This window comes from Rhinopithecus roxellana, chromosome 13 (assembly GCF_007565055.1).
Source record: "Rhinopithecus roxellana isolate Shanxi Qingling chromosome 13, ASM756505v1, whole genome shotgun sequence".
Lineage (NCBI taxonomy): Eukaryota > Metazoa > Chordata > Mammalia > Primates > Cercopithecidae > Rhinopithecus > Rhinopithecus roxellana.
This window is the reverse complement of record NC_044561.1, coordinates 120,455,827-120,480,470: the sequence shown is the minus strand read 5'-3', so window position 1 is coordinate 120,480,470 and position 24,644 is coordinate 120,455,827. Positions and strand designations below refer to the sequence as shown.

The 24,644-nt window shown below is 43.2% G+C and overlaps 1 protein-coding gene across 3 annotated transcripts in view; it reads right to left on the bottom strand.

The window, feature by feature from the left end:
• Positions 1-24,644, bottom strand: part of EYA2 (EYA transcriptional coactivator and phosphatase 2) — a 300,584-nt gene that overhangs the window by 102,404 nt on the left and 173,536 nt on the right. For all 3 annotated transcript variants that reach the window (XM_010384164.2, XM_030915788.1, XM_030915789.1), the window contains 3 exons: positions 18,066-18,133; positions 15,930-16,107; positions 1,124-1,266 (listed from right to left, as the gene is read on the bottom strand). In XM_010384164.2, coding sequence (XP_010382466.1) covers positions 1,124-1,266; positions 15,930-16,107; positions 18,066-18,133 — 389 coding nt within the window. The remainder of the gene's footprint in view (positions 1-1,123; positions 1,267-15,929; positions 16,108-18,065; positions 18,134-24,644) is intronic.

Sequence of the window (24,644 nt, the reverse complement as noted above, 5' to 3'; positions counted from 1 at the left end):
TGGGCGCGGTGGCTCACTCCTGTAATCTCAGCACTTTGGGAGGCCGAGATGGGTAGGTCAGTTGAGGAGACCAGGAGTTCAAGACCAGCCTGGCCAACATAGTAAAACCTCATCTCTACTAAAAATACAAAAATTAGCTGAGCATGGTGGTGTGTGCCTGTAATCTCAGCTATTCAGGAGGCTGAGGCAAGAGAATCGCTTGAACCTGGGAGGTGGAGGTTGCAGTGAGCCGAGATTGCGCCACTGCACTCCAGCCTGGGTGACAGAGCGAGACTCCGCCTCAAAAAAAGAAAAAGACTGGAGCATCCCTGACCACTAGTTCTCAGCCTCAGCTGCACACGGGAATCACCCAGGGAATTTTAAAAACACTGGTGCCTGGCCTCCACCCTCAAGGAATTGGATTTAATTGGTCTGAGGTACAGCTTGATAATGAAGGTTTCTCAAAGTCCCCATGTGACTGTCGTGTGCAGCCCAGGTAGACAGCCCTTTCTGAGAAGTCAGAATTCCAGAAATAGAGGCCCACTCATTTGAGCCAGCCTCCACACAGATCAATTTCTAAACCCTATTAGAATCCCCATGGAGAATGTTTAAAACTCCCCTCCACCCCCTAGTTCCTCCAGGGAGTCTTTTCAATTGGTCTGGGATGCTGCCAGGGTATCTGTTTTTTAAAGAGCATCCCAGATGATTCTGCTGTGTAACCAGGGTAGAGACCCACTCTAACCCAGCTGGAAGGTCAGAGGCCCATTCTCTTCTTTATCAGGGACTCTCAGAGCGTGGTCCTCAACCCAGAGCATCATAATCACCTGGGGGCTTGTCAGAAACACAAATTCTCATGCTCTGCCCCAGATCTACTGAACTGGAGACTCTAGGGCTGAGGCCCAGCAATCCCCGATTTCAGAAGCACCACCCCCAAGGTGATTCTGACGCTGCTTCAGTTTGAGAACTGCTCTTCTGTCCTGGCCCCAGGGCTACCTGCTTGGACAACCTCATGCTTCCCTGCTCATGCTTTGTAAACACAAAGCAATTCTCCCCCACGTACTTGGAGAAAACTCTGTCTCCACTCTTGTTCGGGACTCAGATGGAGATTACATTCACCAAGTCACACACAGGCCCTTTGGATTACCTCAATCTCATTGTCCCCTGCTGGGGACGGGTCACTGCTCCTCTTAGACCGGCCTCGGAGCTTCCCGTCGGAGGCCCGGTGCGGCCTGTCTGTGTCTCCCTCTTTCGCTGGCGTGGAAGGTCCGTTGTGTGCGTTGTATTCACCTGGGGTAAGAAAGGGAATCGTGGACAAATCAGAAGCTTTGCTGGGTGTCTCCTCCTGGGAAATATCCCACCAGCTCCGTCTAGCTCCAGAGCACTGGGTTCCAAGGCAGCACCAGAGGCAAAGACCGCATAGGATGACAACTCTTCCTGGAAGTGCCTTAAATTGCCCATTGGTGACCTTCATTATCTTTCATCCATCCAACAGACACTTGGTCAGTGGGCACAGCTCCAGGTAGTGGGATTAGGTCCTGGTTCTCACAGCACTTCAACATTAGTTGAGAGGAGAGAGCCATCAGACACATCAACAAGCAAGCATACACCAAGCCCGGGAGGGAAATGTGCCACAGAGAATTCACAAGTCAGGGGGCCTGGTGTGATGGCTCACACCTGTAATCCCAGCACCTCCAAGGTGAGAGGATCACTTGATTGCTTTGAGACCAGCCTGGGCAACATAGCAAGACCCTGTCTCTACAAAATATAGAAAAATTGACCTAGTGTGGTGGTGCGTGCCTATAGTTCCAGCTACTCGGGAGGCAGAGTAGGAGGGTCGCTTGAGCCCAGGAGTTAGAGGTTGCAGTGAGCTATGATAGCGCCACTGCACTCCAGCCTGGACGACAGAGTGAGGCCTCATCTCTAAAATCAACCAATCGAGTATTCAGTCAATCAGGATGGGGCAGCAGGGAGTGCTGAGAGGTGACTCATTTATATGGGGCTAGTCAGGGAAGGCCTCATGCAGGGAGTAAGGGAGGGGCCACTGGGGGCTGTAATGATGGAGGAGTTATGCATTTACCACTCTCTAAATCTGAAAACCTGAGAATGCCTAGACGAACAGGAGGGCAACACATATTTATCTGTAGCTGAGCATTACACTCTTCTACCTTTAGAAGACTCTTCTCTTTCTGCCCCAGAGGTAAATGGGGGCTGCATGGGAAGGATCCTCTACCTTCCTCTCCCTACTGGGCTCCCTCCATTCTCTATTTTTTTTTTTTTTTTGAGACAGAGTCTCGCTGTGTCGCTCAGGCTGGAGTGCAATGGTGTGATCCCGGCTCACTGCAACCTCTGCCTCCTGGGTTCAGCAATTCTCCTGCCTCAGCCTCCCAAGTAGCTGGGATTATAGGCGCCCACCACCATGCCCAGCTAATTTTTGTATTTTTAGTAGAGACAGGGAGACGAGGTTTCACCATGTTGGTCAGGCTGGTCTCGAACTCCTCACCTCAGGTGATCTACCTGCCTCGGCCTCCCAAAGTGCTGGGATTACAGGCGTAAGCCACCATGTCCCACCCCTTTTCTATTAAATGCAAGCCTTTTAAGTTTTACCCGCTGAGAGATCTGTCAATCGAAGAAGTAAATGAGATTATAGGCGAGAGCATCTAGCACAGGCCTGGCAGTTAGGAGGTGACTTGAATGGAGTTCTGGCTGGACTCGACCCACAGATATGTGTGGATTAGTGAGAGACGCAGCACAGAATGTGGGCCCTTGCTGCTTCTCACTTCGGGGTGCTCCTGGGTGTGCCTCCACTGAGAGGCTGTCACACTTGTGCCCTCTGGCAATTGTCTAGTGGTCCCAAACAAGTGAAGCAGCACTGTCCCCGACCCAGGTCCCAAAGCCAGCATCTGAGGTGTGTTGCTGCTTAAGCACAGATGTTTTAAATGCATGGCTTTTGACTGTACTTTACTACCTTTATTTAGCTAACGAGAGGACTCAGGTTTAGTGAGGTGACTTACTGGCCCATGTGAGTCTGCAAATGAGTGGCAGAGCCAGAACTAAAATTTGGGCCTGTCCTTGTCACTAGAGAGTGACAGAATTGTAAAGCAGTGTGGAACCTTTGAGGACATCCCATTCCATTTTCTCACTTTACAGTTGTTTGGTTTAGCTCCCAAATGTGTCACACAGACTCCATCCTTCCTGCCCTAATTGCCAGTTCTTGGATCATCAGGGGAAAATGACTTTGTCTAAAAATACTTGGCTAGGGAGAGTTTTTCTCTATCCTGAAAGAACTATTTCCCTTTAAAACCCAAGGGACTGAACTTTGTTTATTGAATATTTATAAAAGCTTCTTAGCAGACTAAGGACATAATAAGACAAGACACGATTGCGCTGTCAGGATGGCTGGGCGTTTTCCACCTCCCCAGAGTCTTCGGGATACAGCAGGAGAGATTCCCAAACACTGAGCGAGCAAAGACTTCCCTCTGGAAAAAGAATTGCTTCTCTATTCACAGATGCTGAAGAGCAATGTAAATAAGGTCTTTTCTGGTTCACTTGGTAGTTTACGGCTACTGGGCTTAGAAAACATTTGTTGCCTCCCATTAAAACAGGCAAATATTAAAAGGAGGGGTAAATACTAGTTATCTAAGAAATGTCTAGGGTTCCAAAAAAAAAAAAAAAAAAAAAAAAAAAAAAAAAAAAAAAACCAGGCCTTTACCCAAATGTACACATTCTTGAGAATGAGGAGTGATATGGTTTGGACTGTGTCCCTGCCCAAATCTCCTGTGGAATTGTAACCCTGAGTGTTGGAGGCGGGGCCTGGTAGGAGGTGACTGGATCATGGGCATGGAGTTCTCATGAATGGTTTAGCACCATCTCCTCCTCCCCTGGGTACCGCACAGTGAGTGAGTTCTCACGAGATCTGATTGTTTAAAAATGTGTAGCACCTCCCACCGCCCTCTCCTTCTCCTGCTCTGGCTATGTAAGAGGTGCCTGCTTCCCTTTTACCTTCTGCCATGATTGCAAATTTCCTGAGGCCTCCCCAGAAGCTGAGCAGATGCCAGCACCATACTTCCTGTACAGCCTGAGGAACGATGAGACAATTGAACCTCTTTTCTTTAGCTGGGATTATAGGCACACACCACCATACCTGGCTAATTTTTATATTTTTAGTAGAGATGGGGTTTCACCAGGTTGGCCAGGTTGGTCTCAAACTCCTGACCTTAAGTGATCTGCCTGCCTTGGCCTCCCAAAGTGCTGGGATTATAGGAATGAGCCACTGTGCCCAGCCATTAAACCTCTTTTCTTTATAAATTACCCAGTCTCAGGTATTTCTTTATAGCAATGACAGAACAGACTACTACAGAGTAAAAGTTCAAGGTCACAGTCAGAGATCCACAGGATAGAGCAGTTTATGTGCACCTTTCTTGGAGTCATTTCATTCTTTTTCTTTCTCTCTTTTAATGTGTGTACTTATTTGACAGTGTTACTGAGGCACAATTGACATACAATAAATTGTGTACTCTAAAATTTTAGAGTACACAATTTCTGAAGTTTTGGTGTATGTACCTATCTGTGAAGGCATTGCCACAATCAACATAATAAACAAATCCAGCACCCCAAGAATTTTCTTGTTATCCCTTCGGATAATCTCTTCCTCCAGTTCCCCTCCCCAGGCAACCACTAATCGGCTTTCTTTCACTATAGACTTTCGTTTGAATTTTCTAGAGGTCTAAACAATTGGAGTCACATAGTACATATTCTTTTTTCCGGCTTGTTTCGGTCAGCATAATTGCTTTGAGATCCAGTACATGTGGTGTTTATTGATACTTCATTTCTTTTTCTTTTCTTTTTTTTTTTTTTTGAGACAGAGTCTCCCTCTTTTGCCAGGCTAGAGTGCAGTGGTGAGATCTTGGCTCACTGCAATCTCCGCCTCCCAGGTTCAAGTGATTCTCTTGCCTCAGCCTCCTGAGTAGCTGGGATTACAGGCACGCGCCACCATGCCCAGCTAATTTTTGTATTTTTAGTAGAGACAGGGTTTCACCATGTTGGCCAGGATGGTCTCGATCTCTTGACCTCATGATCCGCCTACCTCGGTCTCCCAAAGTGCTGGGATTACAGGCATGAGCCACCGTGCCCAGCCCAATATTTCATTTCTATTGCTGATTACTATTTGCTTGTATGGATATACCAGAATTTGTTTACCCATTCACCTGTGGGTGGACATTTGGGTTGATCCTAGTTTTCAGTTCTAATAAAGCTGCTATGAACATTAATTCACACATTGTTCTACATGTAAGCATTTTTATCAAGCAAGCTTTCTAGGTCATATAAGAAGTAGCGTTTAAGGTTTTTAAAAATGGATGGGGCCAGGCATGGTGGCTCATGCCTATAATCCTAGCACTTTGGGAGGTCAAGGTGGGAGGATTGCTTGACCCTGGGAGTTTGAGACCAGCCTGGGCAACATAATGAGACCCCATCTCTCCAAAAAATACAAAAATTAGCTGGGTGTGGTGGCACATGCCTGTAGTCGCAGCTACTCAGGAGGCTGAGGCCAGAGGATCACTTGAGCCCAGGAGGTTGAGGCTGCAGTGAGCTATGATCACATCACTGCACTCCAGCCTAGGTAACAGAGTGAGATCCTATCTCAAAAAGAAAAAAAAAAAAAGAGAGATGAATTATTTTCCATAGTGGTTGTACCATTTTACATTCTACCAGCAGTGGATGAGAGTTCCGGTTGCTCCACATCCTTGCCAGCCCTTGGTATGGTCAGTCTTTGTGATTAAAGCCATTCCAGTGGGTATGTAGTGGTGTCTCATTGTGAACTTAATTTGCATTTCTCTAATGATTAATGATATTTGGCATCTGAATCATGTGCTTTTGGCCATCCCCATATCTTATTTGGTGAGGCATCTATCATCTGTTTAAATATTTTGCCCATTTCTTTATTTTTATTGCTTTATATTTTGAGACAGGGTCTCACGGTGTTGCCCAGGCTGAAGTGCAGTGGCACAATTATAGCTCCCTTAGTGTCGATGTACCGGACTCACACGATCCTCCTGCCTCAGCCTCCTGAGTAGCTGGGACTACAAGCCTGCACCACAACACCTGTCTAATTTTTGTACTTTTTATACAGACAGGGTTTCCCCATGTTGCCCAGGCTGGTCTTGAACTCTTGGGCTCAAGCAATCTGCTGGCCTTGGCCTCCCAAAGTGCTGGCATTACAGGTTTGAGCCACCACACAGAGCCTGCTCATTTCCTTTTCTTTTCTTATTTATTTATTTATTTTTTGGAGACAGAGTCTCACTCTGTCGCCCAGGCTAGAGTGCAGTGGTGCAATTCCAGCTCACTGCAACCTCTGCCTCCTGGGTTCAAGCAGTTCTCCTGACTCAGCCTCCCGAGCAGCTGGGATTACAGGCACATGCCACCACACCCAGCTAATTTTGTATTTTTTAGTAGAGATGGGGTTTCACCATGTTATCCAGGCTGATCTCAAACTCCGGACCTCAGGTGATCTGCCTGCCTCGGCCTCCCAAAGTGCTGGGATTATAGGCGTGAGCCACTGTGCCCGGTGCTGCCCATTTCTTTATCAGATTGTTTGCTTTCTTATTATTGGGGTTTGAGCACTCCTTCTATATTTGAGTACATATGCTTTATTAGAGATATGCCTTGCAATTATTTTCTCCTGGACCATGTATTTCTTTTCATTCTCTGAACAATTTTAAAATTTGTATGAAGTCCAGTTTATATTCTTTCTTTTTGGATCATATTTTTGGTGTTAAATATGAGAAATCTTTGCCTAAATCGAAGTCACAAAACTGTCTTCTATGTTTTCTTGTAGACGATTACAGTTTTGTATTTAAGTCTATGATCTATTTTGCATTTTTTTTGTGTCATGTGAGGTATGAAGTATAGATATTCAGTTGTTCCAGTATTTTTTTTTTTTGTTTTTTTGAGATGGACTCTTGCTCTGTCATCCAGGCTGGAGTGCAGTGGCATGATCTTGGCTCACTGCAACCTCTGCCTCTTGGGTTCAAGGGATTCTTCTGCCTCGGCCTCCCAGGTAGCTGGGATTACAGGTGTGCGCCACCACGCCTGGCTATTTTTTTGTATTTTTGGTAGAGACAGAGTTTTATCATGTTGGCCAGGTTGATCTTGGAACTCCTGACCTCAGGTGATCCACCTGCCTTGGCCTCCCAAAATGCGGGGATTATAGGCGTGCGCCACTGTGCTCAGCCGTTCCAGCATCTTTTGTTGAAAAGCCTGTCCTTTCTCCATTTCTCCATTGAATTGTCTTTTGTCAAAAATCAGGTGATCACATAAATGTGGGTTAATTCATTTATTTACTTTGGAGATAGAGTCTCACTCTGTCATCCAGGCTGGAGTACAGTGGTGTGATCATAGCTCACTGTACCCTCAACCCCCTGGCTGAAGCAATTCTCCCACCTCACCTTCCTGAGCAGATGGGACCGCAGGCACAAGCCACTGCTTGGCTTGTTTTTATTTTTTGCAGAGACAGGGTCTTGCTATGTTGCTCAGGCTGGTCTCAAACTTCTGGCCTCAAATGATTCTCCCTCTTCGGCCTCCCAAAGTGCTGGGATTACAGGCAATGCACCATGGCACCCAACCTATTTCTGAACTCTCAATTCTGTTCCATTGATTTATTTGTCTATCTTTATGCCAGTGCTGCATTGTCTTAAGTACTGTGGCTTTAAAATGGATTTTAAAATCAGGTAGTCTTAGCCCTCTAATTTTGTTCTTCTCTACCAAAGTCATTGTGGCTCTTGTTGGTCCTCTGCATTTCCATTTAAAGTTCAGAAATAGCTTGACAATTTCTAAAAAAATGCCTGAGATGTTGTTAGAGATCGTGTTAATCTTATAGATCAATCTGGGAAAAGCTGGCATTTTAACAGTATTAAGTCTTCTGATTCGTGAACCAGGTATACATCTCCACTTATTAATGCCTTCTTTAACTTCTCTCAGCAGTTTTATAGGTTCCAGTGTAAAGTCATGCATATCTTTTGAGAAATTTAACCTTGAGTATTTCATATCTTTGAACTTTGAAATAGTTCAAATGGCATTTAAAATATTATATTTCCTGTTGTTTCTTGATTTTTAGATATTCACCTAGTACCCTGCTACGCTGCTAAAGTCACTTTTTAGATCTAGTAGCTTTTTCATAGATTCCATCAGATTTTCCACATAGGTGACCTTGTCATTTTATCTCTTTACCTCATGAAGTTTTACTTCTTCTTTTCTTATTTTTAAAAAATTTTAAATTAAGTTAAATAAACATATCTTTGGATGAAATTTATTAACTGTTTGGGTTAAAGTGAGTTCTTAAATATATTTTCAGTAATCATTATTTACATTTGCATGTTACTTAATAATTGGCAGGTTGGGCCAGGCACGGTGGCTCATGCTTGTAATCCCAGCACTTTGGGAGGCTGAGACAGGTTGATCACCCGAGGTCAGGAGTTTGAGACCAGCCTGACCAACATGGTGAAACCGCATCTCTACTAAAAATACAAAAATTAGCCAGGCATGGTGGTGGGCACCTGTAATCCCAGCTACTCAGGAAGCTGAGGAAGGAGAATCACTTGAACTCGGGAGGCAGAGGTTGCAGTGAGCCAAGGTCACGCCATTGCACTCCAGCCTGGGCGACAGATTGAGACTCTGTCTCAAAAATAATAATAATAATAATAATAATTGGCAAGGCACATTTTTTTGTTTCTTCTTTTTTTTTTTTTTGAGACAAGGTCTCGCTTTTTCACCCAGGCTCGAGCACAGTGGTGAAATCTCAGCTCGCTGCAACCTCCGCCTCCCAGGTTCAAGTGATTCTCCTGCCTCAGCCTCCTGAGTAGCTGGGATCACAGGCGTGTGCCACCACGCCTGGCTAATTTTCATATTTTTAGTAGAGATGGGGTTTCGCCATGTTGGCCAGGTCTTGAACCCCTGACCTCGGGTGATCTACCTGCCTCAGCCTCCCAAAATGCTGGGATTACAGGCACGAGCCACCATGCCTGGCGTTTTTATTTCAAGTTTCACAGCAACCCTGCAGATGATGATGATAATTTTTTAATTGGACAAATAAAAACTGTGTATGTTTATGATGTACAACATGTTTTGATATATGTATATATTGGGGATGGCTAAATCAAGCTAATTAATGTTCACATATTTATTTTTTAATTTTACTAAAAACACTTAAAATGTACTCTCAGCAAGTTTCAAGTATATAACACTGATATGGTTTGGCTGTGTCCCTGCCCAAATCTCATCTTGAATTGTAACTCCCATAATTCCCACATGTCATGGGAGGAACCCGGTGGGAGGTGACTGAATTATGGGTGAGGGTCTTTCCTGCGCTGTTCTCGTGATAGTGAATGAATCTCATGAGATCTGACGGTTTTAAGAAAATGGCAGCTTGCCTGCACAAGATCTCTCTTTGCCGCCGCCGCCCACGCAAGACGTGACTTGCTTCTCCTTCTCTTGGAACATGATTGTGAGGCCTCCCCAGCCACATGGAAACGAGTTCTCCATTAAACCTCTTTCCTTTGTAAATTGCTCAGTCTCAGGTATGTCTTTATCAGCAGCATGATGATAGATTAATAAAATTCCTTATTTATTAACTATAGTCACCATATTGTACAATAGTTCTTCTGAAATTATTCCTACTAACTGAAATTTTGTATCCTTTGACCAACTTCCTCTCCCCTCCCTCCCTCATTTCCTTCCTTCCTTCCTTCCTTCCCTCCTTCCCTCCCTCCCTCTCTCTCTCCCTTCCTTCCTCCCTCCCTTCCTTCCTTCCTTCACCTGATACCTGTGGTAAGAAAGTGTGTCTTCTTTTCTAATACAGGCATTTCATGCTATAAATTTCCCTTTAAGTACTGCTTTAATGACATTCCATAAATTTTGATATACATGTTTTCATTTTCATTCAATTCAAAGTGCTTTTTAATTTCCCATTGATTTCGTCTTCGACCCATGGGTCATTTAGATGTATATTATTTAGATTCTGAAGATTTAGGAACTTCCCAACAATCTTTCTGTTATTTATTTCTAATTTAATTTCACTGCTGTCAGAGAACATGCTTCGTATGCCTTGATTCTTTTAAAGGTACTGAAACTTGTTTTGTGGCCCAGAATATATTAATATTTATCTTGGTAAATGTCCCATGTGCACTTGAAAAGAATGTGTATTTGCTGCTGTTGGGTGAAGTGTTCTACAGATTGCCTGTTACATACAGTCTTTTCTTTTCATTCTAGATCTTGTTTTCCTCTCCAGAGAAAATGACTATTCACAGTTCTTATTGCATCCTTCTAGAAATTCCTTATGGAATATGAGTAAATATGGGTACCAACCTACACTTAAACTTTTAAAAACTTTTAAAAAAACTCAGGCTCACATTACACATGTAATTCTGCCTTCTGTTTTTTTTTTTTTTTTAACCTATCACAATAGCTCAAAGAGAAGCCCATATTAGCATAAATATATCTACCTTATTCTTTTTAACAGCTGTATAGTATGCCGCTGGTGGATGCACCATGATTAATTTAACCTGTTTCCTGTTAATGACATGGTATCCAGGTTGTTTCCAGCCTTTTGCTATGATGTTGCTGCAACAAATATTCTTTTTTTTTTTTTTTAAATAAATATTCTTGATGTGACTGACTTAAGGACTTTGAGATGGGGAGATGATCCTGGATTATCTGGGTGGGCCCAATGGAATCACAACAGCCCTTAGAGGGGGTGAGGGGCTGGAGTTAGAGAAGGAGATGAGACAATGTAAGTAGAAATTGGAATGATGCAGGATCATGAGCCAAGGAAGGCGGGTGGCCTCTGTGGGTGGAAGGGCAAGGAAATGATTCTCCTCTGGAGCCTCCAATAATATAACCCTGCTGATCCCTTGATTTTAGTCCAGTGAGAGCCATGTTGCATTTCTTACCTCCAGAACTGTAAAATAATCACTGTGTTGTTTTAAGACACAAAGGTCATAACAATTTGTTACAGTAGCAAGAAGAAACGGATACAGTGTCCAAACATTTCTGATTGTACCATACTCATCAGCAAAAATTTTCCACTGCACAGATTCATCATATATATTGTAGAGCAAACATAAACAGAAATTGAAAAGGATAAAGGGGATACAAAAAGTTTCAAAATGTATTTTTGTATGTATTTACATACTAACAGTACAAAGTACAAAACCCTTGCGGTTATCACTAAAATTATTTGCATAATAGTATTAATAAATTTTTAATCAGAGTGAAAAAAATAAATATTCTTTTTACTTAAGTGTTTGTACCTAGGTCAAAGTTTATCTTTAGGATAAATTCTCAGATGTTAGATAGTTGAGTTAAAAGGGGTATGCATTTTAAATTTTGTTAGATTTTGCCAAATTGCACGGAAGAGCCTTCCCAATTTCCTCTTGAGAGATTAAAACAATTCTTCTTCTATTGCCAGAGGAAGTTGATCTTAGAAGTTAAAAAATCCTTCAACTTCTTTTTAGATAATTTGTATCATACTTAAAAATGTAAAAAGAAAAAAATGCTTAAGGAAACAATGATTTGGTTTTTCTCTTGAGTAACATGAGATGTTCAGATTCTGCCCTCTACATCAGCAAATTGCCCTGTAATCATCTGCAAATTGTTGGCACTTCACACACACATTAATGCACGTCAATGCAGAGCGTCCTGGGGTGGGGATGGGGTGGGTGGGGAATGTGAGTGGTGGGAGCACCAAAATACTATATATCCAGGCAGTGCACACAGTGAGTGTGATCTGTCAGTAAACCTCTAGAGCCTCTGGAGTTTGGAACCAACCACTCAAGGATATCCTGGATAATTTCAAAAGTAGAGTTTTTATGGGAAATTTAAAAAGAGTGCATGGATGTGTGTGTGTGTGTGCGCGCGCGTGCATGCGTGCGTGCGTGCACACACATGTATGCTTAAATTCCCTTCCTTTACAGTGAACACTAGGAAAAAGAGGCAAGAGACCTCAGCTATAGCTGACCATTATTTATGTCATTAGATTTTATGTCAGCTTGTTAGACACACAGTAAAAACCATCTCAACCACTTATTGTTGAACCTTAGATCAAGGGATAAAGTAAGAACAGGGGGAAACAAGACAAAAATTTCAGGGAGACACAATGAGCCTTTATATTCACTCCTGATGGGAATAAAGAGAACCTTCCCACAAAACTCAAATTCTGGGGAAGTAAGTTTTTTGTTTGCCATTCAGTTCACCATTGAATTATAGATGGATTGTGGCATCTACTTGATGATTTCCTGCTTATAGTTCCTCTCTGCCCTAATTTCTCATCAGTGTTTTGTTTTTTTTTCTCCTTTGTTGAAATGAGATCGGAAAAACCACATTCTGAAAATGAGGATGGCCAAAGATAATTTGAGATCATGACAGAGAAAAACTTTGTTAAACTTCAAACTCTTCAAAGAAAGTTATTAAATAGGTACTATGCATCATTAAATATTCTGGGATGGGATCACAATGACCAAAATCAATGCTCAAGCTCTAAACCTTTTAAAAAGTTGACTTTATTTAACATGCTTTGCCATATTGTCTCCATTTGTCATCAAACCAAGGATAACTCACTCACTCCCAGTGATGGAAAATTTAAGGGCTAAAATCAATAGCCACACCAAGAATCCCAGGAACAAAACAGGTGGGTCTTCCCTATTGTTCCTTTTCTAACAATCAACCAGTTAATATTTGTTGATGACTGTCTCCACACCATCGTGCTAGCTTAGCTTCTGCAAAGCCCTACAAACATCAGCAGGTTTCAGAAAAGAAGACAAAGGAACAAAACTCAGTGATACCTACTGACATTCTAATATATTGCCGCCATGTTATTTAATGTTGATAAGCCAAAACCATCTTGTAAAAGAGAAGATGTGCATAGCAGGTCTGGGGAATGAATGAATGAATCCATAGGCTGGTGCGTTAGTTGCATAGAGATGTTACATACCAAGTTTTGTGACCACAGAGGGGTCAGGACATGGACTCTGTCACATGTTGCTCATAGCATAGGTGGGATCTATATCAAGGTTGTGGACATTTATTGTTTTTACTCATCTAGTGCCTCTTCTGTCTTCTTGTAGTTACAGTGGTCTGGTAAAGAGGTGATTGATTACCTCTTCCTCACTCTCAGTCCCTGGTAGTTGAGGTGACACTGATCCCAACTCTAGCTCCAGCCATAGCCATGAGCCCAAAGTCTGCTGCTTCATCCCAGCATTCCATTCCACTGACCACAGAGATTGGTTTGGGGATGAGCATGTGATATAAGCTGGGCCAATGGGAGCTTTACTTGGGTCTTTTGCAGGAATGGCTAAGAAGGAGGAATTATGTTTGCTGGGGTGGATTAGCAGACAGGATTGAGCTCTTGGTAGTTGGTGGCCATCTTTGCCACCATATGGGAGGAGCCTGGCTGAGAATGAAATGAACCCAGGAAAATTCAGAGCCAGAAGGAAGAGAGAGACTAAGTCTCAACATTATCATTGGAACACCTAGACCTAGCCCTAAACCTTTGAACATCTTGGTTAGATAAGCCTAAAAATTCATTTGTTTTTTCTTAAACTAGTTTGAATTGGATTTTCTATATCTTTTGAAGCCAAAAAATCTTGGCTAATCAAAAGGGTTTCCTAAAACTATCGTGCCATCAGAAACAAACATCCTTAAAGACAACTCTATTAAATGGGCAAAGGACATGAACAGACACTTCTCAAAAGAAAACATACATGCAGCCAACAAGCATATGAAAAAATAACATCACTAGTCATTAGGGAAATGCAAATTGAAACCACAATGATATACCATCTCATACCAATCAGAATGGCTATCATTAAAAAGTCACAAAATAACAGATGCTGGCAAGGTTACAGAGAAAAGAGAATGCTTACACACTGTTCATGGGAATGTAAATTAGTTCAGCCATTGTGGAAAGCAGCCTGAAGATTTCTCAAGGAACTTAAAATGAAACTACCATTTGACCCAGCAATCCCACCACTGGGTGTATATCCAAAGGAATATAAATTTTTCTACCATAAAGACACATGAATGTATATGTTCATTGCAGCACTATTCACAATAGCAAAGACATGGAATCAACCTAGATGCCCATCAATGGTGAACTGGATAAAGAAAATGTGATATATATAAACCATGGAATACTATGCAGCCATAAAAAATAAGATCATGTCCTTTGAAGCAACATGGATGGGGCTGGAGGTCATTATCCTAAGTGAATTAACACAGGAACAGAAAACCAAATACCACATGTTTTTACTTATAAGTGGGAGCTAAACATTGAGTACACACAGATACAAAGAAGGGAACAATAGACCCAAGGACCTACTTGAGGGTGGAGGATGGAAGGAAGGTGAGGACTGGAAAACTACCTAGTGGGTACTATGCTGATTACCTGGGTGACAGAATTATCTGTACACTAAACCTCCGTGACATGCAATGTACCCATGTAACAAACCTGCATGTGTACCCCTGAACCTAAAATAAAAGTTGAAAGAAAAACAATGAACATGCTTCAGGATGTTTGAAGGATTCTATAATTCTTGAGGACCCTGAGTTGCTATACTTGAACCCCTCTTAGACAAAGAATCAATATTTGAAGGCCTCTGCCCTTCTGTTCTCAAATGGGTTTTAGATAACCTATTCCTGGCTGTGTATGGCCAGTGTACAGCAGGAGTGCTGGTTATGGAGGCCAACAAACTGGGGTTTGGATCCCAGCTCCACCAATTACTAGCAAGCTCCTTATCACTCTCATCTTCATTGTTCTTATCTAGAAAAAGGGTGGGGATAATATAAACCTGTTTTTGTGAGGATTATGCCTCTCCTTATCGCAGTTTGTAATGAGGTATTTGTGTGATTATTCGATTCCTGTCTGCAAAGCTTAACTTTACATTGCACTTTATTTCTCAAACTAAAGGGAGGGCCTGAAATGCAGCAGGTGCTTAACAAATATTTGCTGAATAAATATATAAGTCAGTGATTAGAGAAGATCACTCAGGTATGTGCTCAGCACGAACCGGATGGGTAATATTTTATTTATTTATTTAATTTTTTGAGATGGAGTTTCACTCTTGTTGCCCAAGTTGGAGTGCAATGGTGCGATCTTGGCTCACTGCAACCTCCACCTCCCAGGTTCAAGTGATTCTCCTATCTCAGCCTCCCTAGTAGCTGAGATTATACGTGCCTGCCACCACCCAGGCTAATTTTTGTATTTTTAGTAGAGACAGGGTTTTACCATGTTGGCCAGGCTGGTCTCAAACTCCTTACCTCAGGTGATCCACCCATCTCTGCCTCCCAAAGTGCTGGGATTACATGTGTGAGCCACTGCACCTGGCCAGTAATATTATAAATACTACCGGGCTCATCAACTCCAAGGCCTACATGGGCCAGGCAGTAATGAACACGGGGTAAGCTGGCTAGATGTGGAATTGAGTGTGTCCTTTCTAAAAAGAGCAGACACACTTAGTTTTAACCAAGTGATGTTCCTTGGGAATGTGGCTACTATGGCCAGATCTTCTTTCAAAAGAAGCCAGAAAATAGAATTTTTAGGTATTAATAAAATTTTCTGACTTTTAAACACAAATGCAATTAAACACATGCACAAACAGGGCAACAAAACATGTCTGAGAGGTGGATTTAGCCGTTGGGTAGCCTGTTTGTTACAACTGGGACCCATATCCGGGTCCCTCCTTCATAGAAGCTGTCAGGCCACATCCATGAATGACCCTTGGGTAACTTGTTTGTTACAACCAGGACCCATGTCCGGGTCCCTCCTTCATGGAAGCTCTCAGGCCACATCCACCAGTGACCCTTGAGTAACCTATTCGTTACAATTGGGACCCATAGCTGGGTCCCTCCTTCATAGAAGCTCTCAGGCCACATCCATGAATGGCCCCACCAGTGCCTGCACCTACCGGCAAGTGACTCGGAACTCTGGTTGGGGACGTTGTGAGATGCCTCCTGGAGGACGTAGGTGGACGTGGAGAGGGGCGAAGGGCAGATGCTGCTGGCCGGGACGTAGGGAGGGTTGTAGGATGAGCCGTAATACTGGGGGTACTGGCTCTGGGGGAAGCCAGGGTAGGAAGGATAGTCCTGGGAAAAGAAAAACAAACCAAGGACATGCGTGAGGAAGCCTTTCTGGGCTCGGGTCATTGGTCAGCCTGGCTGCTCTGTCAGATCAAAAGGGTTTCCTAAAACTACTGTGCCATCAGAAACAAACATTAGAATCCATTCGAATAAAAGCTCTCTGTGGGCAGGAACTGTCTTCATTTTAGTTTCCCAGAAGCGGATCCTGGGGCAAGGATTCCAGTGCAAGGAGGCTGTTTGGAAGCTGAAGAAGACACTAGCAGGGGAGCGGGGAAGTGAGACAGCAGATGCGGGACAGCAGCCTGCACAGGTGCTTCTGTGGTGGTGACCAGAGATGAGCCCTATGAGGAAAAGCTGAGATGGTCTAAAATCCACATCTCAGAACTGCCTCTCCCATAGGTCAAGGGAGCGGAGGGGTTTATACATCAACTTGTCGGTCTTTGAGAGCTGCTCCCAGGGGGCTTTAATTCCCAGGCACTTCCTGCTGCCCCATGCACTGGTTCTAGAAAAGCCCCTCGGGCCCAGGCATGCAGATGCTGGCACCTGGAGGTCCGCAGGCCACCCTAAGGGATACAGACGTGGCCCTGACAGCACCTGTCTTGGTTACTGTTGTATCCTCTGCACCTGAAACAGTGCCTGGTATATGTAGTAACTCAACAAATACTACTGGTTAAATTAATAAACAAATGCATTAACAATTAAGACCACATACACCCCCCCCCCCACATGACACACACACAAACTGAGAAGACCACACCCACACCCACACGACACACACACAAACCCAGGAGACAAAGTGACATTTTATGTTCATGGGGAGGAGGTGCAAATACAGCAGCACCTGCACAGCATTAGGGGTCTAGAATATTCTATGAGGGAGTCATGGAGATCAATTCAATAGCTGCCAATCACCTTTGATCAAGCTCTGTTTAAGCAGACCAGGGATTCCAATTCTCCAACGGTCATTGTTTCAAATATCCTGCTCCACTATCACCAAACCAGTGCTTCTCAACTCTGCATGGCACTCACAGAATGTTCTGTTTCCTGGGCTCCACCCCAGAGCAAGGAGTCAGAGTTCCCGGGGGTGGGGCAGGGGTGGTCAGTGGTTTTGAAAAACACAGATTTAATGATGAAATGGAGGGTTAAGAACCACATCTTAAAAAGGACTGTTTTATTTACAAGTATTTTATCTATGTACATAGTACATTAGAAATAATGCAAAAATACATGAAACAATTTTTACATTTGCTAAGTTTTAAATTATCTAGATTCTCACTGGAAAAGAAATTGTGTGGTCCTCAGACCTAAATATGTTAAATATTCTTAAAGCTCATCTACCCCAGGGTGGTTCTGTTTTAATGGTAGCCTGAAAGCAAGTGAACCTTTTGTTTTGAAATAATTTTAGGTTTACATGGAAGGTGTACACACAGCAGAGTTACTGCACACCTTTAGCTGATGTGAATTCTTAATTCACTTTGTAAGTGACACCAAGAGAATCAAAGTATAGCCAACATTCACCTACATAGAGTTGACTTTGCTCGATTTAACAAGTATTTATAAAGCCCCCATTGTGCGCTGGGCTCTCACCACTGGGGATGCAGAGGTGAGCAAGACATACGGCCCCCCTTGAGAAGCCCACAGTCTGGTGAAAGAACCCACCCGTTTGTATTGATATATACCAGATTCAACAGTCAATGGGTGTCTTGGGCCCAGGTCAAGATGGAACATACTTGTAGATCTCCATGACATCTCAGGAATCTTCTAACAATTCCTACGTCTCTGCCTATATACTGTGTCCTTCCAGCAGCCTATTGCACAATCTAGCCCCTGTAGTCTCTAAACCCGGGGAATAAGAGGCAGGTTCCCAATGGGGATTGTGTGTGTCATGGGCTCTCTGGGTGCCTTGATGTAAGGGGAATATTTCCAGAAAGAACTAAAGAAAGAATCGGGAGGGAGCCGTCTACCTGGTGCACACTCCCAAATCCGGTTGCGTTGCCCAGTCCATTTCCTCCTTGATAGAACCCTGTCGTGCCTGTAGGAAGGAGGAACAGGGGTACAGGTTAGGTTTCATTTCTTTCTTTCTTCCTTTTTTTTTTAAAAGCAGTTTTCATGAACCTCCCTCCATGTGGCTTCAAGGGTGACAGCTGGGCAGAAGCTCTGGTTCCCAGTAGTAATGCCTCACAGCAGCCTTCCCAAAGCAACCCTGGTAACACTCGTTGACACTAATCCTCTGGCAATGCCTGCCACCAGCATCACCATGGCCCCCTGGGTGCTTCCAAGTGCTTACTGATGAGACTGCGGTTGTGGCTCACGTGGCCCCTAAGTCTCTGGGTCTTTGTCTGGATGGCATGTTGATGACCCAGACCCAAGAGCCAGATTAGGTTTCTTACAGTCGGAGAGGAACATGTAGGAGGAGGGTGCCATGGCCAGGTGGGGTCTTTGAGATCTGACAGTCTGTGATGGAACCTGTGACTTTGGTTACTAAATTTCTCTGAACCTCAGTTTCCTGGATAGATGAGGAAAATAAATGGTATCCTTTTCAAAGGGCTGTGGTGAGAAATAAGTGAGATAGTGCCCACTACCCGGATCCTGGTCCTTAATAATTATGTTTTTAAAAAATTTGAGGCCAGGTGTGTGGTGGCCTCAAATTTCTCTGTAATTCCAATGCTTTGGGAGGCTGAGGTGAAAGGATCGCTTGAGCCCAGGAATTTGGTCATTAGTGTTTCACTTTTTAAAGAAATGGCCAAGCTGTTTTCCAAAGTGGCTGTGCCATTTGCATTCTTACTAGGAATGCATGAGAGTTCTAGATTCTCCAGCACGTGGTAGTTTCAATCTTCTTGATTATGGCCACTCTAATAGTCTGGTCAACATAGTGAGACGTTGTCTCTACAAAAAGTTTAAAAAATTGGCTGGGCACAGTGGCTCACGCCTATAATCCCAGCACGTTGAGAGGCTGAGGTGCGAGGATCAGGAGGTCAGGAGTTCGAGACCAACCTGGCCAACATGGTGAAATTCCATCTCTACTAAAAATACAAAAATTAGCCAGGCATGGTGGTGGGCGCCTGTAATCCCAGCTACTCGGGGGGCTGAGGCAGGAGAACTGCTTGAACTTGGGAGGCGGAGGTTGCAGTGAGCTGAGATTGTGCCATTGCACTCCAGCTCTGGGTGACAGAGCAAGACTCCATCTTGGGAAAAAAATAAATAAATAAAATAAAATTGCCTGTAGTTCCAGCTACTTGGGAGGCTGAGGTGGGGGGATTGCTTGAACCTAGGAGTTTGAGGCTGCAGTAAACTACAGTCTCACCACTGCACTCCAGCCTGCACATCAGGGCAAGACCCTGTCTCTAGAAAACAGTAAATAAAAACAAAAAGTATTTAAAAAATGGTGGTATATATACAACATAAAATTTACCATCTTCACCACTTTGAAGTGTACAGTTCAGTGGCATTAACTACATCCACATTATTGGATACTCATTATCATCATTCATGTTCAGAACAATTTTCATCTTGTAAAATTGGAACTATGTACCCATTAAACAACGATGCACAATGGCATAGATGTGCAACATCCAATATTGGGCCATTATGGATAATGCAATATAAGCATTCACACAAGTCTTTGTATGGATATATATTTTCATTTCTCTTGGGTAAATCCCTAAGAGTAGAATTATGGAGTTGTGTGTAAGCTTATGTTTACCTTTTAAAAGAAACGGCCAAACTGTTTTCCAAAGTGGCTGTGCCATTTTACACTCTGACTGGTAATGCACAAGAGTTCTAGATTCTCTGACACTTGGTCACTTCAGTCTTCTTGATTACAGCCACTCTAGTAAGTATGTGGTTGTATCTCACTGTGGTTTTAAGTACATTTCTCTAGTGACATGACTAATGGTGTTGGGCATTTTTCATGTGCTTTTTAGCTATTCACATATCTTTTTGATAAAACATCTACTCAAATCTTTTTCCCATCAAATCCTAGTCAAATCTTTTTAAAAAATTAGGGCCAGGCGTGGTAGATCACACCTGTAATCCCAGCACTTTGGGAGGCTGAGGCGGGTGGATCATGAGGTCAGGAGATGGAGACCATCCTGGCTAACACGGTGAAATCCCGTCTCTACTAAAAATACAAAAAATTAGCCAGGTGTGGTGGTGGGCACCCGTAGTCCCAGCTACCCGGAAGGCTGAGGCAGGAGAATGGCGTGAACCCGGGATACGGAGCTTGCAGTGGGCAGAGATCTCGCCACTGCACTCCAGCCTGGGCAACAGAGCGAGACTCCATTTCAAAAAAAAAAATTAGGTTTGCCCTCTTATTACTGTTATAAGAGTTCTTTATATACTTTGGACACAAGTCCTTGATCAGATACATGATTTGTGAATATTATCTCCCAGTTTGTGGCTTGTCTTTTTCTTAATGGTGTCTTTTGAAGAGCAAAAGATTGTAGGTTGTCAATTCTTTTCTTTGATGGATTTTGCTTTTGTTGCCTAACTCAAGGTCACAAAGATCTGCTCTTGTGTTTTCTTCCAGAAATTTCATAGTATTAGTTCTTATATTTCCGTCTATGATCCAATTTAAGTTAATCTTTGTGTATAGTGTGGAATAAGGGCTTAAATTCATCTTTTCATATATATATGTGCATACACACACACACATACACACACACACAAGTTGTTCTAGGACCACTATAAAAAGTCTATCCTTTCCCCCACTGAATTATTTTATTATTTTTTAAAATTTTTGTGGGTAGACAGTAGGTGTATATATTTCTGGGGTACATGAGATGTTTTGATACAGGGATGAAATATGAAATAAACACATCATGGAGGGGGGGTATCCATTTCCTCCCCCACCGAATTACTTGGCACCATTGCCAAAGATAAACTGACCATAAATGAGAAGGCTTATTTCTGGACTTTATTCTGTTTCATTGATTTATCTATCCAATACCAATTCCATCCTGTCCTTATTACTGAAACTTTATGGTGAATTTTTTTTTTTTTTTTAAACAGAATCTCGCTCTTCTCACCCAGGCTACAGTGCAGTGGCGCCATCTCGGCTCACTGCAACCTCTGCCTCCTGGGTTCAAGTGATTGTCCTGCCTCAGCCTCCCAAGTAGCTGGGATTACAGGTGCCACCACTATGCCCAGCTAATTGTATTTTTAGTAGAGATGGGGTTTTACCACGTTGGCCAGGCTGTCTTGAACTCCTGACCTCAGGTGATCCGCCTGCCTCAGCCTCCTACAGTGCTGGGATTACAGGCATGAGCCACCGTGCCTGGCCTATGGTGAGTTTTGAAATCAGGTAGTATAAGTTCTCCAACTTTGTTCTTTTTCAAGGTTGTTTTGGCTTTTAGTTACTTTGCATGTCAGTTTCTACTAAATGCCATCTGGGATTTTGGTAGGAATTGGACTGAATCAATGGACTTCTTTTATGAGATGAGGTCAGATGAGAAAGTTGGGGCTGGATGCTTCAGGACATGGAAGCCTGGAAGGTGGTTTGCATCTGCTGAAGGGGCATGGACTGGTGTCAGAGGTTTTAAAGCAGCGACTGGCACAACTCCAGGCACATCTCTAAACATTCACATTAGTTGCTGGTTAGAAAACAAATGGCTACTCAAATGAGCAGTGACCTACATCAAACAAGAAGCTTTTAGAGACCAAGGCTACTTTTTATAAAGTGGCTGAAATAAGCACAATGGACTCCAGGAAACTTACTTCCCAGGGGTAAGGTAGGAGAAGATAAGAGGACAATAAAGGAACCACAACACCTCTAAAATTATCCAAGATGATGGTTCCATCAGGATAATAGGATCTCAACTCTTGCTCTGCATCAGAATCTCTCAAAGAACTTGAAACAAAAAACAAAACAAAACAAAAAACAGCCTGAGGGCCCTTCCCACAGAGAGTCTGATTTGAGTTAGTCTAGAGTTGGGCCAGGCATCAGTATATGAAAACAACAACAACAACAACGAACCTTTCTGGGAGATTCTAGTGCACACTGAGAATTGAGAACCAATAGTCCATGACAAATTCTTTATGGTCCAAATGGGGAGACTGAGGACCAATGGGGAGACTTATGGTCCAAATGGGGAATGCAAACAGTGCTGTTCCTGTGCTTTGGTCTTGGCAGCAGACAAGGCCTTGAGCCTGTCTCCTGCTTCCCAGCTCAGGGCCTTTCCATGGCAGCACATGACTTCTCTACACAAAGACACTGAGGTCATTAATTAGTTCATTAATTCATGCATGCATTCATTTATTCATTCCACTGAGATTGAGTGCTTCATGCACCAAGCACTGTATTAGGCACTTTGTATATAACTGCACTTAATCCTCACATCGATCCTGAGAGGAAGGTATGTAATTGCCAATCCTATGTTCTATACAGAGAAACTGAGGCTTAGGAATGGAGCTCTTCCCAAGTCATAGAGCTGGTAGGCTGTGGGGCTCAGATTAACTCTTTTATTCATTCATTTATTAATCAAACAAAATGTGTCAGAATAAGGGAGAAAGAATAGGAATGACAGCAGATTTCTCATCAGGAACCATGGGGGCCAGGAGGAAATGGCACAACATTTTTCAAGGGCTTAAGGAAGAGAAACATCAGCTCAGAATGCTATATCCAGACACAATATCCTTCGGGAATGAAGGGAAAATCAAGACATCCTCAAATGAAGGAAAACCGAGAGAATTTGTTACAGCAGCTCTACCCAGAAAAAATGGGTACAGGAAATTCTTCTCATAGAAAGGAAAGGATAAAAAAGCTAGAAACATCAGGAAGGAAGAAAGAAAAAGGAAAAGAATAAAAATATGTGTAAATAAAGTCACCTAAGATAGTTCCTCTCTATGTGGTGGTGCCAGTGGCTCAATATACAATTTGGTTCATTTGTTACATTAAAACTTTTTAAACATTTAAACATTTTTAATTTTTGTGGGTACATAGTAGGTGTATATATTTATGGGTTACATGTGCTATTTTGATAGAGACATGCAATGTGTAATAATCACATCAGGGTAAATGGGGTATCCATCACCTCAAGCATTTATCCTTCGTGTTATAAACAATCCAATTATACTCTTCTAGTTATTTGAAAATGTATAATTAAATTTTTGTTGACTATAGCACATCTTAAACTTCAGGCTGGGAATCCCACTCTGTCCTCAACGTCCGGCTTAGACACATTTAGCAGAAGGTCTAGGTCAGTCTATTCCATTCGAGGTCATCTGTCTGGTTCTGGTTACCATGGTGACCCTACCTGCAAAAGCTTAGGAAGCCACCTGTCTCAAAAGACTCCTGGCTGCAGTGTTTTCTCTTTTGATTTCTCTTTTCTTTTGCATCAGCCTTCTGAATGATGGCTCAGGGCAGGTTTGGAAACAAACAGGCCATCGTCTTGTCCCTTGGCATGCCTTCTCCAAAATAGTCTCTTGTTTATTTTCATTTTGTGACCCAGGGTCAGCTGAAGAATGGACAGCTGAACAAACTACAGCATGAGGGCAGCCAGAGAGTGCCTGCAGTGAGGAATCCATCCTGTGCCAGAGAGGACCCAGGAAGAAGGGGGCACATGGTCCCAGAAGTCTTGTGCCACAAGATGTGGTCTCTGGAGGGTTTTGACAAACAGACCTGGCTTGGTGCTGGAATGTGAAACACTGACCTCTTTCTTCCTTCTGGCTGATACAATGCCCAGTGAGGGAAGGCAAGGATGAGATGAAAAAAACATCCTCTTAAGGTGATGGTGGCAGGTCTCCTGGAGGGTCCCCTAATATTGATTCACCCCTTCTCTCTCATATTAATAGAATCTGTTTCTAAGCTGGGCACATGGCTGATTAGAATAAAAACTACAATTCCCAGCTTCCCTATGGCTAAATGTGGCCACATGATGAGTTCTAGGCAAGGGGATAGGAGTAAATTTTGAAGGGCAGGGGCGGCTTCTCTTTCTCCATGGAATGGGGCCATCTTGGATCATGCAGCTGAGCAGCAAGACATAAGCAGGTTGGACCCCCATCATATTTGCAGACTAGAACAGCCACATTAGGACTTTTAGGTGAGAGAGAAATATCCTTCTTTCTTGTTGAAGACATTGCTATTTTGAGTCTCTGTCAAAGGCAGAGAACTGCTACCATTTTTGGTTGATTGGTTTCCTTGGGTTTTAGGTAAAAGTAGCCTCCAGTGTCTGACTCAGTAAAATTATTGCTATTATTATTATTTTTTGAGACAAGGTCTCACTCTTGTTGCCTAGGCTGGAGTGCAGTGACATGATCACGGCTCACTGCAGTCTTGACCTCCCAGGCTCTGATGACCCTCCTACCTTAGCCTCCTGAGCAGCTGAGACTACAGGTGCATGCCACCACATCTGGCTAACTTTTTGTAGAGGTGGGGTTTAGCCATGTTGCCCAAGCTGGTGTTGAACTCCTGGGCTCAAGCAATCTGCCCACCTTGGCCTCCCCAAGTGCTTGGATTACAGGTGTAAGTCACCATGCCCAGCCAGCAAAACAATTTTTAAGTGGACATTCATTCATTCATTCATTCATTCCCTCAGGCATTCAAC